At 60.4% G+C, this 16,602-nt stretch overlaps 1 protein-coding gene across 2 annotated transcripts in view; it reads left to right on the top strand.

The window, feature by feature from the left end:
• Positions 1 to 2,366: 2,366 nt before the first annotated feature.
• Positions 2,367 to 16,602, top strand: part of INTS1 (integrator complex subunit 1) — a 35,073-nt gene continuing 20,837 nt past the window's right edge. For both annotated transcript variants that reach the window (XM_017894317.1, XM_017894321.1), the window contains exons 1-16: positions 2,367 to 2,458; positions 2,776 to 2,874; positions 3,597 to 3,887; positions 6,705 to 6,901; positions 7,050 to 7,187; positions 7,435 to 7,594; positions 7,706 to 7,811; positions 7,905 to 8,091; positions 8,241 to 8,386; positions 8,525 to 8,666; positions 9,761 to 9,937; positions 10,674 to 10,782; positions 11,411 to 11,531; positions 12,005 to 12,082; positions 12,979 to 13,136; positions 13,741 to 13,837. In XM_017894317.1, coding sequence (XP_017749806.1) covers positions 2,817 to 2,874; positions 3,597 to 3,887; positions 6,705 to 6,901; positions 7,050 to 7,187; positions 7,435 to 7,594; positions 7,706 to 7,811; positions 7,905 to 8,091; positions 8,241 to 8,386; positions 8,525 to 8,666; positions 9,761 to 9,937; positions 10,674 to 10,782; positions 11,411 to 11,531; positions 12,005 to 12,082; positions 12,979 to 13,136; positions 13,741 to 13,837 — 2,165 coding nt within the window. In that variant the 5' untranslated portion in view covers positions 2,367 to 2,458; positions 2,776 to 2,816. The remainder of the gene's footprint in view (positions 2,459 to 2,775; positions 2,875 to 3,596; positions 3,888 to 6,704; positions 6,902 to 7,049; positions 7,188 to 7,434; positions 7,595 to 7,705; positions 7,812 to 7,904; positions 8,092 to 8,240; positions 8,387 to 8,524; positions 8,667 to 9,760; positions 9,938 to 10,673; positions 10,783 to 11,410; positions 11,532 to 12,004; positions 12,083 to 12,978; positions 13,137 to 13,740; positions 13,838 to 16,602) is intronic.

The raw sequence follows: 16,602 nt of genomic DNA, 5'->3' as shown, positions 1-16,602 counted from the left end.
GGAGAAGGAGCAGGAGGAGGAGGGGGAGGAGGAGGAGGGGAGGAGGGAGGGGAAGAGGTGGTCAAGGTTGACTCCTGAGCTTTAAGAGGAAAACGAGAAGGAGGAGGAGCAGGAGGAGGAGGAGCAGGAGGAGGAGCAGGAGGAGGACGAGGAGGAGCAGGAGGAGGGGGGAGGAGGAGGAGGGGGAGGAGGTGGTCAAGGTTGACTCCTGAGCTTTAAGAGAAAGAGGAAAAGGAGAAGGAGGAGGAGCGGGAGGAGGAGCGGGAGGAGAGGGAGGAGGGGGAGGAGGTAGAGGAGGAGGTCGTCAAGGTCGACCCTGAAGTTCTGGCCTGGGCCAGGGTGAGGGCATTTGCCGAAGGCATAGGCCCCGCATGCAGGGGCGGCAATGCTGGTCAGAGGGTAAGGAGAGACAAGTGGCAGGGCAGAGGAAGCTCCCTGCAGGCTGCTCCTATTCAGGTGACAGGAGGAGGAAGCATTAGCCCATCGGATCTCCCCTCTACCTTAGAGAGTTACCCTGAGGGACAGATTGAGAAACGGTGGACGCATGAAGCTGCACAGCCCCGGCCTGGTGTCCAGTAGGGATCTGCGATTGACCGGCCTCTCCTCCCGTGGGTGCCGTGGACGTCTCCTTCCGGACTTGCTGCCCACACAGTGCAGGGTGCAGGGCCCTGGAGCCCCTGGGGTCATGCAGGGACCCAGTTGATGCCCGCAGCAGTGGGAAGAGACCACAGAGGGTCACACAGCAGTTCTCAGGCTGCAGCCTGGGGCCATGAGCCTCACTGAGGCCACACCCAACTTCAGGGACACAGGGACACCATCTCCGCCTTGCCGTCCCTGGATGGGGAGATGGGACACACCGGGCAGGCGGCGCTCAGGACTCCCTCGGTGGGGGGACAGAGCTCGAGTCAGTGCCCTGCTGGGAACAGATCTCGAAAATGTGGTTAAGTGGCAAAAGCCAGGCACAGAAAAGAGGAGCTGTGCACTACCTGCAGGGTGACAAGGCAGAGGGAGGCACACGGGTGGCTGCCTGAACGTACACAGACAAGCTGGGAAGACAGGCACCAATCAGAACAGAGGCTGACTCCAGGGGAGGGACTGGCTGCTCAGGGGTCGGGGGAGACCCTTGGACTGGATGATTCCCCTCCCTTTTTTTTTTTTTAGACAGGGTCTTGCTCTGTCGCCCAGGCTGGAGTGTAGTGGCACCATCATAGCTCACTGCAGCCTTGACCTCCCAGGCTGAAGAGGTCCTCCTACCTCAGCCTCCTGAGTAGCTGGGGCATAGGCAGGCACAACCATGCCTGGATAATTTATTTTTGATTTTTTTGTACAGATAAAGTCTCACTATGTTGCCCTGGCTGGTCTCACACGCCTAGGTTCAAGTGGTCCTCCCACTTTGGCCTCCCAAAGGGCTGGGATTAGTGGTTCATGCCACCATGCCCAGCTAATTATTATTATTTTTTGTACAGGTGGAGTCTTGCTATGTTGCCCAGGCTGGTCTCCAACTCAACCGATCCTCCTGCCTTGGTCTCTCAAAGTGCTGAGATTACAGGTGTGAGCACCACACCTGGCAACTCTATAATCTTTTGCATCTTTTGATTTTTGTTCCCATCAGTGTTTCTATTAAAAAAAAAAAAAGCCGGGGGGGGGGCAGGGGGGGGGCAGTAATCCCAGCACTTTGGGGGGGCAAGGGGGGGGGATCACCTGAGGTCAGGGGTTCAAGACCAGCCTGGCCAACATGGTGAAACCCCGTCTCTACTGAAAATACAAAAAAATTAGCCAGATGTGGTGGCGGGCGCCTGTAATCCCAGCTACTCGGGAGACTGAGGCAGGAGAACCGCTTGAACCCCGGAGGTGGAGGTTGCAGTGAGCCGAGATTGGGCCACTGCCCTCCAGCCTGGGCGACAGAGACAGACTCCAGGTCAAAAAAAAAAGGAAAGAAAAGAAAAAGGAAAGGGTGAACTTTGTGGAACACGAGTTCCATCTCAATAAAGCTATTATTATTTTTTGAGACAGAGTCTCTCCCTGGGGGCCCCCCGGGCTGCGCCCCCTCACCAGTGCCTGCGCCCCGGCCTCCCACGCCCCCCGGGACGTGCAGAACCCGCCGCTTGACGCATCCGCGGATCCCTGACGCCACCCCTCCCCGCCGTGCGTCCTGGAGTGTGTCCCTTCGCAACGCCAGCACCACCTGTGCATGGAGATGCCAGCGCCTGCCCCGCGCCGCGGAGCCACCTGGACCAGACCACGTGCGCGCGGGGCTCACCACTCCCACCGCCAGGGGTCGCTGCAGGCATCAGGCCGGCGCCGCGAGCCTCTCGCACCTCCCTCTGGGCCCGCTTCCCGCCGCACTATTTTGCTTCCGGTTGTTCCGGCAGTCGGGTCCTTGAGTGCGGCGAGATCCGTTTCCGATTCCGGGGTGGCCGGGTGGCGGCGGCTGGGCTGTAGTCGCGATGGGCCAGAGGTAAGTGAGCCGCGGCCTGGGCGCTCTCTCATTGCCAGGCGAGCGCCTGGTTCTCCCGGCTACCCCGCCCGGCCTCGGGGCCGTCCCTCCTGGTTCTGCCACCTCCAGCCCGGCGTCCGCGCCGCCTGCTGCCACCCGACTGGGCCGCTCCCGGGCAGCTGGGAGGCGGGGTCCCTGCAGCTCCTGCAGCATCGCCCCTCCGGGCGGGCGCGGGGCCACTGTCCCCGGGTCCCAGGCCCAAGCCCCGTGCGGTAAGGGAGCGAATGAGCGAGCGAATGAATGAATGAATGAATGACCGCACGCTGGCTCCTCCGCAGGTGACGCCGGAGCCGCCGGGAGCAGCGAGGGACGCGGCAGGATGAACCGGGCCAAGCCCACCACGGTACGCAGGCCCAGCGCCGCGGCCAAACCCTCAGGTGCGTCTCTCTCCCCGCTCTGCAACCCGGGGGTCTTTGAGGGTCTTTGGGGATCTCAACTGCCCCGGAGCCTGCGTTCGGCTTGGTTGTTCCGCAGCCGCGGCTGTTTCCAGGAATTGGATCTGGAAACACTGCTTTCGGTCCTCAGCGGCTCTGAGAGTCCCTGGGAGGCTTGGGACAGCGGCGGCTTCCTCCGGGAGCCCGGTGATCTCGTTTCAGGCTGAGCTGCAAGGCGGCCGACAGTAGTGGAAGGGTCTCCCCAGCCAGGAGGCAGGAGGGAGCACAGTGTAGGGTAGCACGGGGTCTGCAGCCAGACTGTCAGCTCAGATCCTCCCGGCTTAAAGCTGCTACTCACCTGCTGTGTAACGCTGCACACATTGCTTAACCTCTCTGTGTCCCTTTCTGCCCTGTAAAGTTAGAGTAATGGCACCTATTGCGGAAATTTGGGCGGGGCGGGGGTGGGGAGGGGGGAATTAAGCACACTGATTCGGATAGACCAGAGATGGCCTGGTTTGTGGTTAGCGCTATGTGACTGTCCACCGTCACTTGTGCGTATCTTGCTGGTGCCTGCTCTGCTGTTGGCTGCTGAGTGAGCTCTGGCTTCTTCCTTGCCTTCTCTGACTGTTGTTTAATCCCCTCTGACATAACGGGAGGTTGGAGTCAGTCTTTTTCCACCTTGGGTGTTGCGAATGTGCCTGGTTTTCTCTCTCTTTTCTCTGCAGGGCACCCTCCCCCGGGAGACTTCATTGCTCTGGGCTCAAAGGGTCAGGCCAATGAATCGAAAACGGCATCCACCCTGCTGAAGCCAGCCCCTTCCGGCCTGCCTTCTGAGCGCAAGCGGGATGCGGCGGCTGCGTTGTCCAGTGCCTCGGCCCTCACCGGTCTCACCAAACGCCCCAAACTCTCCTCCACACCCCCGCTGAGTGCCCTGGGGCGCCTGGCTGAGGCCGCAGTGGCAGAAAAACGAGCCATTTCTCCGTCGATTAAAGAGCCATCTGTGGTGCCAATTGAAGGTAATGAGTCTGTGGACTTCCCCTGAGAACGCCCCTCAGCACGTCCATCCATCAGGTCCATCCATCAGCCCAGGCCTAGCGCTGCCTGTATGGCCGAGCTCTTCTGGGAGAGCGGATGTTTGTGACTTGTTCTTTGAAGTGCTTCTGACGTAGGTGCTCTTACCCTGTGTGTGCGTCTGCGTCCTGGGCTGCCAGTGGCTGCCCTTCGAGAGCCGGGTCACTCCCCCGTTGAGTTGTTTGTCTCATGTCTCTGTTGGATGCCCCCTTTGTGATGGGCACTGTCTGAGCCCTGGGGGTAAACCGGGCCTGGTGACACCCTAGGTGCGTGTTCTCAAGGTCGCGCGCCCTGGTGCATTCTCTCAGCCTGAGCAGAGGCGATAAGTACTTGGTTCCTCCTTCCCTCCTGGTTACCAACAGGGAAGAGTTGATGCCTTCCCTGTTTTCAGTTGAAAAGCAGTAGCACAGTAAACACATCAACAGGAAATGTAAACTTCACGATCTGCTTCTCGCAGAAATGCCTTTAACTCTGTGCCTAGAATCGCCCCTGCTCCTCTGTGCCATTTTCCCAACGACCATCTTTCAAGGCTCCATGACTTCCCAGGAGTCACTCTGGCAGTGTCACACCAGCCCCAGCAAGCCTCATGGTCTGCAGTGTTTTGTTTCTGTGGGAGCATTTCTTTTGGGTAATTTCTTTGTAGTAGTCGAAAAGAACAAGCATCCTGATGACTTTGGTAGTGAGGTGTCTGTTCAAGCCACGCCACCTCTGATTACTGAGTTTTGTGCCAGACAGGGCCCAGGGGACTTGTGGGCTGTGGCCTTGCCCTCGGAGGGATCAGGCTGCTGCAGTGCAAGCCTGTGAGTGAGTCCCAGACGGTCCTGAGAGGGAGGAGGCCTGGCAGGGAGTTGCAGTGTGGGCTCAGGCCTGCAAGCACAGGCGATGAAACTGGGGCAGGCAGGAAAGGGAGGTGCCAAGGAGACAATGGACTGTGCCCAGGGAATGGAGGCCTGGCCTGGCCTGGGCAGCACACGCTAGTGAGAGCCGAGGCTGGACGCCGTGGGCAGTGTTTGTCCTGGACTCAGTTGGCATCAGGGAGCCCTGGGGGCAAACAGCCCAGGACAGCACAGCTGGGGGGCTGCTTTAGGAGGTCGAGTCTCAGATGTCCCATGAGGCCTGTCCCTGGGCAGCTGGTGCCAGTGAGGATCGAAGACAGAGACCACAGGCCCCACCCCAGCCCGGGTTCTCGGCCTCCGGCTGCTCAGTATTTTATTTATTTATTTACTTATTTATTTATTCTTATCACCAGCTCCTGTAGAAAGGAGATTTTGAAGATGACAGGAGACGTGGTTATGAAAAGCATATTCAGAGTGGTAGATCACTTTACAATATTATTCTCGCAAAACAGAGAGATGGCTGCTTCCAGCCATTTGTGGTATCTGTCCCAGGCTGTGCCTCCGTGCTGGCAGCCCACTTCTCCCCGCCCTGCTTATCTCAGGGCATTAGGAAATTTCTTCCAAGTCTTTGTCCCAGGTGCAGTTAAGGTGGATCACAATGCCTCTGTCCACATGTGTGTGTGGATATTTATTTTTTATTTATTTATTTTTATTTTTTTTTGAGATGGAGTCTTGCTCTGTAGCCTAGGTTGGAGTGCAGGGCGCAATCTCGGCTCACTGTAAGCTCCGCCTCCCGGGTTCACGCCATTTTCCTGCCTCAACCTCCCAAGTAGCTGGGACTACAGGGGCCCACCACCATGCCCAGCTAATTTTGTGTATTTTTAGTAGAGACGAGGTTTCACCATGTTAGCCAGGATGGTCTCAATCTCCTGGCCTCGTGATCCACCCGTCTTGGCCTCCCAAAGTGCTGGGATTACAGGCGTGAGCCACCGCACCCGGCTTATGTATTTATTTTTTGAGACGAAGTGTTGCACTGTCCCCCAGGCTGGAGTGCAGTGGCACGATCTCGGCTCACTTCAGCCTCTGTCTCCCAGGTTCAAGTGATTCTCCTGCCTTAGCCTCCGAAGTAGCTGGGATTACAGGCATGCACCACCACACCTGGCTAACTTGTGTATTTTTAGTAGAGACAGGGTTTCACTGTATTGGCCAGGCTGGTTTCAAATTCCTGACCTCAGGAATTTGGGAGCCTCAGCCTCCCAAAATGGCAGGATTACAGGCGCGAGCCGCCGCGCCCGGCCGTGTGTGGATATTTAAAACACAGTCCTAAAAACTCCTGGGTCAGAGAAGAATCAGAATGAAAATGAGAAAACCTCCGATGCAATAGTGGCAAACATGAGGAGAGGAAATGTGTGTGCTGGCCCTGGTGCTCCTCGGTGGATGTGGGAGGGTCAGGCCCTCATCTGGAGGAAGGTTGTGAGTCGAGCACCCATGGAAAGGGGGGAAAAGAGGGGAAAAGAGCATGCGGGAGACTGGCGCCAGGGCAGGTGCGGAGAGAGGGCCGCTGTGCCGCGGTCCACAGTGAGAAGCTGCCAGACGGAGCCACGATTCAGTGGAAAGTAAGGCTGCAGGTTGCCTGACTTGCTGGGAAATGTCTGTAGCCTTCGAGGTAGCCGTGTGGGACACAGCGGAGCCAGGACTGGAGTGGCTGGCGGGCCAGTGCTGAGGCCTATGGGGCAGCCTGTTGTGTTGAGGGGACCATCTGGTGGGGTGCTTGTCCCCTGTGGGAACTCTCTTGAGGGTGGATGGCTGGTTCATGGCAGCGCCGACCCTGAGAGCTCCGGGTTCCTCGTGGTCTTACCGGTGTCCCGAGGCTTTGGGGCGAGTCTGCCCTGGCCCCGCTCTGACTGTACCGCCTGCCCTGGCCAGTGCTGCCCACGGTGCTGCTGGACGAGATCGAGGCGGCTGAGCTGGAAGGCAACGACGACAGGATCGAGGGCGTGCTGTGCGGGGCCGTGAAGCAGCTGAAGGTCACCCGTGCCAAGCCCGACAGCACCCTCTACCTGAGCCTCATGTACCTGGCCAAGATCAAGCCCAACATCTTCGCCACTGAGGGCGTCATCGAGGTGCGAGCTGGGCCCCTGGCGGGAGGCGAGCAGGGCTGGGGCGCTCGGCTCCCCTCCTCACCTCCCCCTTCAGTGTCCTGCCCGGCCCACCCCAGCTTTGCCTCTGGGGCCAGTGAGGCTCCCACGTGACATGCGCCCTCCCTGGCAGGCTCTGTGTAGCCTCCTGCGGCGGGACGCCTCCATCAACTTCAAGGCCAAGGGGAACAGCCTGGTGTCCGTGCTGGCCTGTAACCTCCTCATGGCCGCCTACGAGGAGGACGAAAACTGGCCTGAGATCTTTGTCAAGGTGAGTGGCCTCTCCCGGGACGGTGAAGACAGCAGAACGCCATGGGCGGGGCGGGGGCGGGAGAAAAGCAGGAGTGTGTTCTCTTCAGAGGACTGTGTCTGACAGCCCCGATGGTCATGGCACAGTCCCCTCCGCACCCAGAAGCTACAGAGGGCCGCCTGGGCACCCAGTCCCTGGGCAGCAGGCAGACATTCCCCAACCTGGCTGCCCGGCTGGGCTCGGGGCTGAGGGTATGGCTTCCACACAGGTGTACATCGAGGACTCCCTGGGGGAGCGGATCTGGGTGGACAGCCCTCACTGTAAGACGTTTGTGGACAACATCCAGACGGCCTTCAACACCAGAATGCCCCCCAGGAGTGTGCTGCTGCAGGGGGAGACGGGCCGTGGCGCTGGCGACCTGGGGGCAGGTGAGAGACACGGCCGGCCCGGGAGGGCGGGTGTCTAGCCCCAGGGCAAGGAAGGGTTGGGAGGTCAGGTGGGTGCGAGGCGCTGCATGGAGCCCTCTCCTTGGTCTGCAGGGAGCAGCCCGCACCCCTCCCTCACGGAGGAGGAGGACAGCCAGACGGAGCTGCTGATTGCGGAGGAGAAACTGAGCCCCGAGCAGGAGGGCCAGCTCATGCCCAGGTAGCTGCGTGCCCGCCTGGTCCCAGTGGGAGGTGGTTGGGGCAGGTGCCTCGGGGCCGCCTTCCTCCCTCCCTGCTCCCTCCTATGACCTAGGTACGAAGAGCTGGCGGAGAGTGTGGAGGAGTACGTCCTGGACATGCTGCGGGACCAGCTGAACCGGCGCCAGCCCATCGACAACGTCTCCAGGAACCTCCTGCGGCTCCTCACCTCCACCTGTGGCTACAAGGAGGTGCGGCTGCTGGCGGTGCAGAAGCTGGAGATGTGGCTGCAGAACCCCAAGGTGCGGGGGTGCCTGGGGTGGCGCAGGGGTGCCCGGCAGGGGGCCGGGGCAGGCTCCGTGTGGTCCCACGGCAGGGGGCCGGGGCAGGCTCCGTGTGGTCCCACAGCTGGGGTGGCCGTGAGCCCACAGCTCCCTCCGCGGCCCCGCAGCTGACCCGGCCGGCCCAGGACCTGCTGATGTCCGTCTGTATGAACTGCAACACGCATGGTTCCGAAGACATGGACGTCATCTCACACTTGATCAAGATCCGCCTCAAGCCCAAGGTCCTTCTCAACCACTTCATGCTGTGCATCAGGTGCGAGGCGGGCAGGGGCGGAGCGGGGTGCGGGGCGGAGCAGCGGGCAGGGGCGGAGCAGGGTGCGGGGTGGAGCAGCGGGGAGGGGCGGAGCGGGGATGGGGCCTGCACCCTCACCTCCCCGGCTCCCACACCCAGGGAGCTGCTGAGCGCGCACAAGGACAACCTGGGCAGCACCATCAAGCTGGTGATCTTCAATGAGCTCTCCAGCGCCCGGAACCCCAACAACATGCAGGTCCTGTACACTGCGCTGCAGCACAGCTCTGATCTGGCGCCCAAGGTAGGCCCAGGCCTTGCCCTCCACACCCGAATGGGGGGCTAGGGGCTGGAGAGACACCTGGCGTCTGGGGAAGCCGAGGGATTGGCGGGGCTTTGTGGGAGAATGCTCCTGGGGCTCTGGAAGGAGCTTTTGAAACTCACTTGGGCATGAGGTTGAGCCATTTCTAGAGTGGGTACAGCGCCCAGCATCTTTCTCAGAAACGGACACTGTCCATTTAGGAGGGAGCCACACTGAGCCTTAAAAGCCACCCAGGTTTCTGAGCTAAGACCCAGACCTGCCAGCTTATATTGTTATTTCTCAAGCTCATTGCTGCCTTTAGATGATAAGGTTGTTTTAAAAATTTATTGTAGAGACGGGGTCTTATTATGTGGCCCAGGCTGGCCTCAAACTCCTGGGCTCAAGTGGTCCTCCTGCCTCAGCCTCCCAAAGTGCTGGGATGACAGGCGTGAGCCCCTGTGCCTGGCCCAGACCTGCCTTCTGTGCAGTGGGTCCCTCAGTTAAGCAGGAGTCCCTGTAGCACTGGCTGTAGGACCCTTGGATTCCCGTGTCTCCTTTGAAGCGGACTGGGGAGATGCTCCCACTGCCACCAGCACGTCAGGCTCCCGGTGGGCTCTGTGGCGTGCGAAACACGAGGGAGGCACGGCCGCTCCGGCTCGGCGCTGTCGTCTTTGCAGCCCGGCATTTTGAGACGGGGGTGCATCCTTTCAGATCTCGGGTGGTGGCCTTTGGTTTCTGTTCAGCCTGTGGCGCACGAGTGGGCTGAGATGGCGCACGCACTTCTGTGGCTCTGCCTCCTGGTGTCCCACACCCCCAGCGTCTGTATTAATCCTTCTGCTCATTTCACGAGGACCAACTCCCCACGTGCCGGTTGCCGAGAGGGGAATCAGATGTGGCCTCTGCTCGCCAAGGGCTGGCAGCCAGTAGAGCAAGGAGCCCGCCACCCCGTGCCCTGCACTGCCTGAGACCCGCTGCAGCATCCTTGGGCACCATCCCCAGGGGTGCTGCGGGCAGGAGCTGGGCATGTGCTCCTGGAGGGGCCTGTGACGGGGACGGCAGCATTGGGCAGCCTCCCACACAGCCTCTCTCTGCCCCAGTTCCTGGCCATGGTGTTCCAGGACCTGCTGACCAACAAGGACGACTACCTGCGGGCCTCGCGGGCCCTGCTGCGGGAGATCATCAAGCAGACCAAGCACGAGATCAACTTCCAGGCCTTTTGCCTGGGGCTCATGCAGGAGCGCAAGGAGCCACAATACCTGGAGATGGAGTTCAAGGTGCCAGCCCCTGCCGCTGCGGCGCCTTTCCCTCACTGTGGGTCCCACGCGCCGCTGTCCCCCTCGTCCTGGGTCCCACGCACATTCCGCCCCTTCGGGTGCTCTGGCTGAGCGTGGGTACGGGGCTGAGTGAGGCTGTTTGCGGCCATGTGTCACAGAGGGTAGCATGGGCTCCGTCCTGTGTGAGGACCCAGGAGGGGCTGACCAGGTGTGGGGGAACCGGCAGCCCCTGGGCTGGGTGGGACAGATTGCTGCCGGGAGGAAGGCGAGTGTGTGAGCAGGGAGGCAGGGCGGGGCCGCAGGCTGCCTGGCTGGGTTGGAGACTGTGCGAGGGGTGCGGAGGGAGCTGGTGCTGGAAGGCACAGTGAGAGCGGATCACAGAGATGCCAGGTCCCTGCAGCCAACTGGCAGCCAGCCTGCCAGGGTGGCCTGTTTTGCGGACGGGTCTTTGTGGATCTCTGTTGACTGAACCTCCCTCCCGTGGCCAGACTAGGACCTTTTGAGTCACCAGCCTGGTGCCCCTCCTGTCAGATCCCTCTCAACTGGTTCTGGGCTGTCTCTGGATCCCTGCTTGTGTGTGTGTGTGCGTGTGCAAGTGTGTGCATGTGCGCCACATGTATGTGGAGTGGGGCTCCGGGTGTCCCTTCTGGATACAGACCGCGTGCTGCGCCCACGTGGGTGTGGAGTGGGGCTCCGGGTGTCCCTTCCTGCATCAGACCTCGTGCTGCACCTGCAGGAACGCTTCGTGGTGCACATCACCGACGTGCTGGCCGTGTCCATGATGCTGGGCATCACGGCGCAGGTGAAGGAGGCTGGCATCGCCTGGGACAAAGGAGAAAAGAGGAGTAAGGACGCGGGGGTGGCCTGGCCTTGCTTGGTGGGGGTCTCAGGTCCAGGCTGGTGGCAGGTGGCTCTCCATGGCTGCACTGTCCTCTGACCGCCTGGAAGGAGCGGTCCCACAGCACAGCCACTCAGGGACACAGAGCCTGGAAGCTGCCGTCCCGGTTCCTGTCTATCCAGACCTCACCCCAATTGCAGGTTCAGGCCCTGTTCTCCCCGAGTGTCCTATGTGTGCTCCAGTTCTGGCCCAGCGCGGGGGCATTGCCGGCATGGTGGCCCCAGCCGTGGGTGGGAGGGAGGGGAGGTGGTGTTTGGGGCAGTCTGGGTGTTTGATCGTGGGTTCACAGGAAGACGGGGCTGCAGAAGCCCTCTCAGCCATTGACTGGAGCAAGTCACTCGCGACAGGAGGATTCCGGTCACCCACGTGTGTGTCAGGGTTACTCCATGCTCCCCGGGCTGTTATTCCCGCCAGGAATGGTCCAGAAGCTTGGGGTGCCCTGAGTTACCCCCTCCCAAGTGCCAGCCTTGAGCTGGAACCCTAGGGGTGCATGTAGCCCCTCAGCCCATGGCTTGGATCCTGTAGCCCCTCAGCCCATGGCTTGGATGGGCCACTAAGCTGCGTGTCTGTTGCAGACCTGGAAGTACTCCGCTCATTCCAGAACCAGATCGCCGCCATCCAGCGGGATGCCGTCTGGTGGCTCCACACTGTGGTTCCTTCCATCAGCAAGCTCGCCCCCAAGGACTACGTGCACTGGTGCGGCCCGGGCCCCGCACAGCCCCTGCCACACATCCCACTGAGCCGGAACAAGCCAGGGCCCCACACAGCCCCTGCCCCATACCCCCCTGAGCCGGGACAAGCCAGGGCCCCACACGGGAGCCTGTCCCCTCTCTGGACAGCAGCAGCCGTCAGGCGGCAGGCATGTCACCCTGTGTACATTAGAGCCTCCCGTGGGGCCTCTGCCTTGGTTGGGGTGGGGCTGTCAGGCTCGAGCCTGCATTTCTCTGCAACGATTTTGGAAAGGACGGTCGGTCGCTGTCCAGCCCCGCAGCCCCGTGAGTGGTCCCTGGGCTCTTTGGTGGTGCTGTGAGGAGGTGCTGAACTTGGCATCAGGCAGCCCCGCCTCTGAGTGCTTGGGCGTGCGGGAGCGGGGGTCCCTTCCCTGGAACTAACAGGGCTGGTCCCTGAGCACCCACGTCATGACTGAGGGCCCTTCTCTGCCTGCCCAGCCTGCACAAGGTGCTGTTCACAGAGCAACCGGAGACCTACTACAAGTGGGACAACTGGCCACCAGAGAGTGACCGCAAGTGAGTGCACTGCCTCCTGGGCTCCTGTGCGCTGGGCTGGGCAGGGCGGGGGGAGGGGGTGCCTGACTGGCTGCAGCAGGAAGGGCCAGTGGGAGTTGGGCCGCTGTTCTCAAGGTCACGTCACCATCCTGTCCCTCCTCCACGACCCTGGGTGCCTTCTCTCACTCCCATGCTGGCGTTCCTGCGCCACTGCAGGGATTCAGCTGCCGCCTGTGTCCACGTGACTCTAAGCCCCAGCCACAGCCTCCCCCAAACTCCCGCCTTCCAGACACTTCCCAGGGCGTCCACAGGCACTCCACCCTCTACGTGGTCCCAAATGCACTGTCTGCCCCTGCTTTTGTCCAGACAGCTGCACGCTGTCCTTCCCCAGCCAGCTGGCCTCACAACTCTGTCCCCCTTCAAGTCCCGTGGGTGACCCTGCGGGTTCTTGGCCTACGCTTCCCTCCACCCCCGGCTGGGGCTGCTGCTGGTTCACCCTGTGCCCACCTCGTGCCTTGGGCGCTCTGCTCACCTTCACTGCGGCTTTCCCCTCTAGTGGAGGGGTCATCTCTGCCACCTGGCTCCCAGCTCCTTGACGGCAAGAAACATCTTGGCCTCTGTGGGGCAGCAGAGCCTCCCATGTGGTGGCCGTAGGAACCAGTGACTGTGTGTAGCCCCAAAGGCCTTGGGGTGGGGTAGCCTCCCCTTCTCTCCCTCTGCCCAGGTGAGACTTAGAGCCGGGGCTCCTGTCCTGCAAAGGGAGGCTCAGGTTGGAGGGGACAGGCTCGTGGGAGGCAGCAGCAGCCCTCTGCCGCCAGCCCGTGGGCTCTGAGGGAAAGGCTGGCCTGACCTCGGCCCCTCAGGTCCGGCAGGTGTGGGTAGCCTGCAGCGAGTCATGCCTCTTCACGCCCCCGCAGCTTCTTCCTGCGCCTGTGCTCCGAGGTGCCCATCCTGGAGGACACGCTGATGCGCATCCTGGTCATCGGGCTGTCCCGGGAGCTCCCACTCGGGCCCGCAGATGCCATGGAGCTCGCCGACCACCTGGTGAAGCGGGCGGCGGCTGTGCAGGCGGATGGTATGGCTTCTCCAGGGGATGGCCCCTGTGCTGGGCTCTGCTCCCCTCGTCCCTGCAGAAACCCCGGCGCTGGCACACACCTCTGGAGCACTCCGCAAAGCTGCGCTTCAGCTGGGTCCTGGGTCCCCGGGAGGCCTGGGGACCTATCTTCTCTGCATCTGTCTGTTAGGAATTCAGAAGTGTGTGTCTTTGGCAGTGATGCAGTCACTGCCCCGTTTTTTGGAATTTGTCCTGGAACTGGCACATCATCTCCTTTAGGAGGCTGTTAGAGTGATTTTAAATCCAGCTCGCACCTCGCCTGGCTCTCCCCCAGGGGCTTGTGGATGCCCACCCTGCCGGCCACGCCCCCGTCCTCACCTCCCTACCCTCCCTTGGCAACCCTGCCTGCTCTCTAGACACAGCCCGGGTATGGCCCAGAGCAAGGTGTGCCTCGTGTCCCAGTGAGAAGCCCTGTTTTCCCCAGCTCCCCTGCTCAGGCCTGCGCCCCACCCCGCGGCATCCCCCACCCCACCCCGATGCCACCCAAGCAGGGCCTGTCCCCTCGCTGCCTGTGCCCGATGGTCTGTGAGCAGCCCCAGAACCCGTGTGTGGCTCTTGTTCCTAGATGTGGAGGTGCTGAAGGTGGGGAGGACCCAGCTGATCGACGCTGTTCTGAACCTGTGCACCTACCATCACCCCGAAAACATCCAGCTCCCACCCGGGTAAGCCCGCGCCCCGCTCCCCACTCCGGCCGCTGGGGTAAGCCTCCTCCCTGCCCCCCACTCCCGCCGCCGGGGTAAGCCTGCTCCATCCCCCCGACTCCTGCCCGGGATAAACTTGCACCCTGCACCCCGTTCCCCACTCCCGCTCGTACCCTGCTCCCCACTCCCTCCTGGGTAAACCTGTGCCGCGCTTCCTCCCTGGTAACCCCGGTAAGCCAGTGCCCCACTCCCCGCTCCCTCCCGGGTAAGCCCTTGCCCCGCTCCCCGCTCCCTCCTGGGCAAGCCCGCACCCTGCTGACCTCACAGGTCTGCTCGTGACCTGTTCCCAGAGACCAGTGAGGCCACTACGGGGCTTGACTGCCTGGGCCCGAGTCCCACCATTACCTGGGTTCGAGTGGGCCGTTTCCCCGTTGTCTTCCTCCGTGTCTGCAGCTCAGTCATACTTGTCTCCTGTGTTTAACGTGTGTGTATTATTTTTCACACAACAATGAGTTTATGCTCTATGTTTCACGGCTTTATGGAGAGAGAATTCACATATGTGTCATCTAAAGTGTGCAATTCCATGTTTTCAGGATGTTCACAGGTTGTACAACCTTCATTATAATTTAATCGTAGAACCTTCTTTGTTCCCCCTAAAAGAACCCCATTCCCACCAGCCGTCACTCCTCATTCCTCCCACAGCAGCCGCTCACCTGCTGTCATCTCTGTAGAGTGGCCCTTTTGGGCGTTTTCTGTAAATGGCGTCCTACGGTGCGTGGTCTCCTGTGACCAGCTTCCTTCCCCAGGTGTGCTGTTCCCAGGGTCGCCTGTGCTGTCGCGTGAGGCAGTATCAAAGTCCTCCTTGTGGCTGAGGGTGCCCCCGTGTGGACAGACCACGTCTGCTGCTCCCACTCCTGTGCTCACAAACGGTGCTGCCGTGAGCGTGTGTGGACAAGCCTGTCTGGACGTGTCTTCAGTTCTCTTGAGCAGGTGGCTGGGAGTGGGGTTGCTGGGCCAGGTGTTTAACTGAGGCTCTGTCAGACCCTCCCCAGCGGCTGCCCCCACCTTGAGTTCCCACTTGCATCACCGCCAGTGCTACACGATGGTTCCCAGTCTCCATCCCATCCTCGCTCGCACTCATGGCTGTTTCTCAGCAGAGCCGTCCTGCCGGGGTGAGACGGTATCTCACAGTGGTTTCGGTTTGCATTTTCCATTTTTTGTGGGGAACGGAGTCTTGCTCTCTCACCCAGGCTGGAGTGCAGTGGTGCAGTCACGGTTCGCTGCAGCTTCAACCTCCCTGGCTCAAGTGATCCTCCCACCTTGGCCTCCTACGTAGCTGGGACTATAGGCACATGCTACCATGTCCAGCTAATTTTAGTGTCTGCAGAGATGGGGCCTCACTTTATCGCCCAGGCTGTTTTCAAACCCGTGGGCTCAAGCAGTCCTCCTACCTTGACCTCCTAAAGTGTTGGGGTGACAGGTGTGATGAACCACTGCGCCTAGCCAGAAGTTTTCAATTTTGAGCAAATCCAGTTTTATCTATTTTTCTTTGGTTTCTGTGCTTCTGTGTCATATCTAAAAAACCATCGCCTAGTTCAGCATAATGGAGATTTAATTCTGTGTTTTCTGTCAAGGGTTTTATCACCCCAGCTCTTACATTCAGGTCTTTGAGCCATTGTGATTTAGTTTTTATGGTGTGAGGCTGGGGTCCGGCTTCATTCCTCTGTGTGCGGACATCCAGCTGTCCTGGCACCGCTGTTGAAAGCCTGTCTTTCCCTGATGAGGGTCTCTTGGCTCTGTGTCGGAAGTCACACCCACGTGGGTTGTTCCTGGACCCTCACTTCCGTTCTGTAGACCCACGCAGGCAGCACACGGCTCACCTTTGGGGAGGCCCAATCACCTTCATGCTGCTGCCGCTGTGTGTGCTTTGACGTTGTACCTAGGATGCTGGGGCTGTGCCACGCTCCCGAAGCCTTCCGTTTTCTCCTAGGAACCTTATAGTTTGGCGCTCCGTCTCTGGAGCCTGTCATCCGCTTGATGTGTGGTTTAGTGGGGCCCTGCTTCATTCTGTTGGTGTTGATTCTAGTTGTTGCAGCATTGTTGTTGAGAGGGCTGTTCCTGCACCTTAGGCTGTCTTGGCGCGCTCTCGGCAGTCTGCACCTGAGTATGAAGGTTGACCTCTGGACTCTTTTTGCGTGTAGGCGAGCGGGTTGACCTCTCGACTCAGCTCTGCTCTGTCTGTCTGCGCGTCCGTTCTGTCGGTGTACGTGTCCATCCTCTATGAGGGCTGAGTTTTAAAATTGGGAAGTGCCTTTTCCAACTTTGTTCTTTCCCAGGATTGTTTTGGCTGTTCTGGGTCCTTGCATTTCCATGTGAATTTCAGGGTGAGCTTGTCAATTTCTGCAAAACAGCTGACTGGGATTTTGAGACAGTGTAGAATGGTGGGTCAGTCTGGGGAGCCCCCCATGTCAGCGAGGCCACACCCTGCGATCTGTGCACCTGGGCAGGTTTCCCCTTATCTGGAGCCGACACCCTTTCAGAGGTGTCCCTTTATCCAGAGCCCACACCCTGTCGGGTGTCCCTTTATCCAGAGCCCACACCCTTTCAGGGGTTTTCGTTTATCCAGAGCTGACACCCTGTCGGGTGTCCCTTTATCCAGAGCTGACACTGTTTCGGGGGTTTTTGTTTATCCAGAGCTGACACCCTTTCAGGAGTTTCCCATTATCCAGAGCTGACACCGTTTCAGCAGCGTTGTGGAGTTGTGGTCGGATGCACCTCGGAATCCC

Source organism: Rhinopithecus bieti, unplaced genomic scaffold, assembly GCF_001698545.2.
Source record: "Rhinopithecus bieti isolate Rb0 unplaced genomic scaffold, ASM169854v2 scaffold_1017, whole genome shotgun sequence".
Lineage (NCBI taxonomy): Eukaryota > Metazoa > Chordata > Mammalia > Primates > Cercopithecidae > Rhinopithecus > Rhinopithecus bieti.
This window is presented reverse-complemented; position numbering and strand designations above follow the sequence as displayed.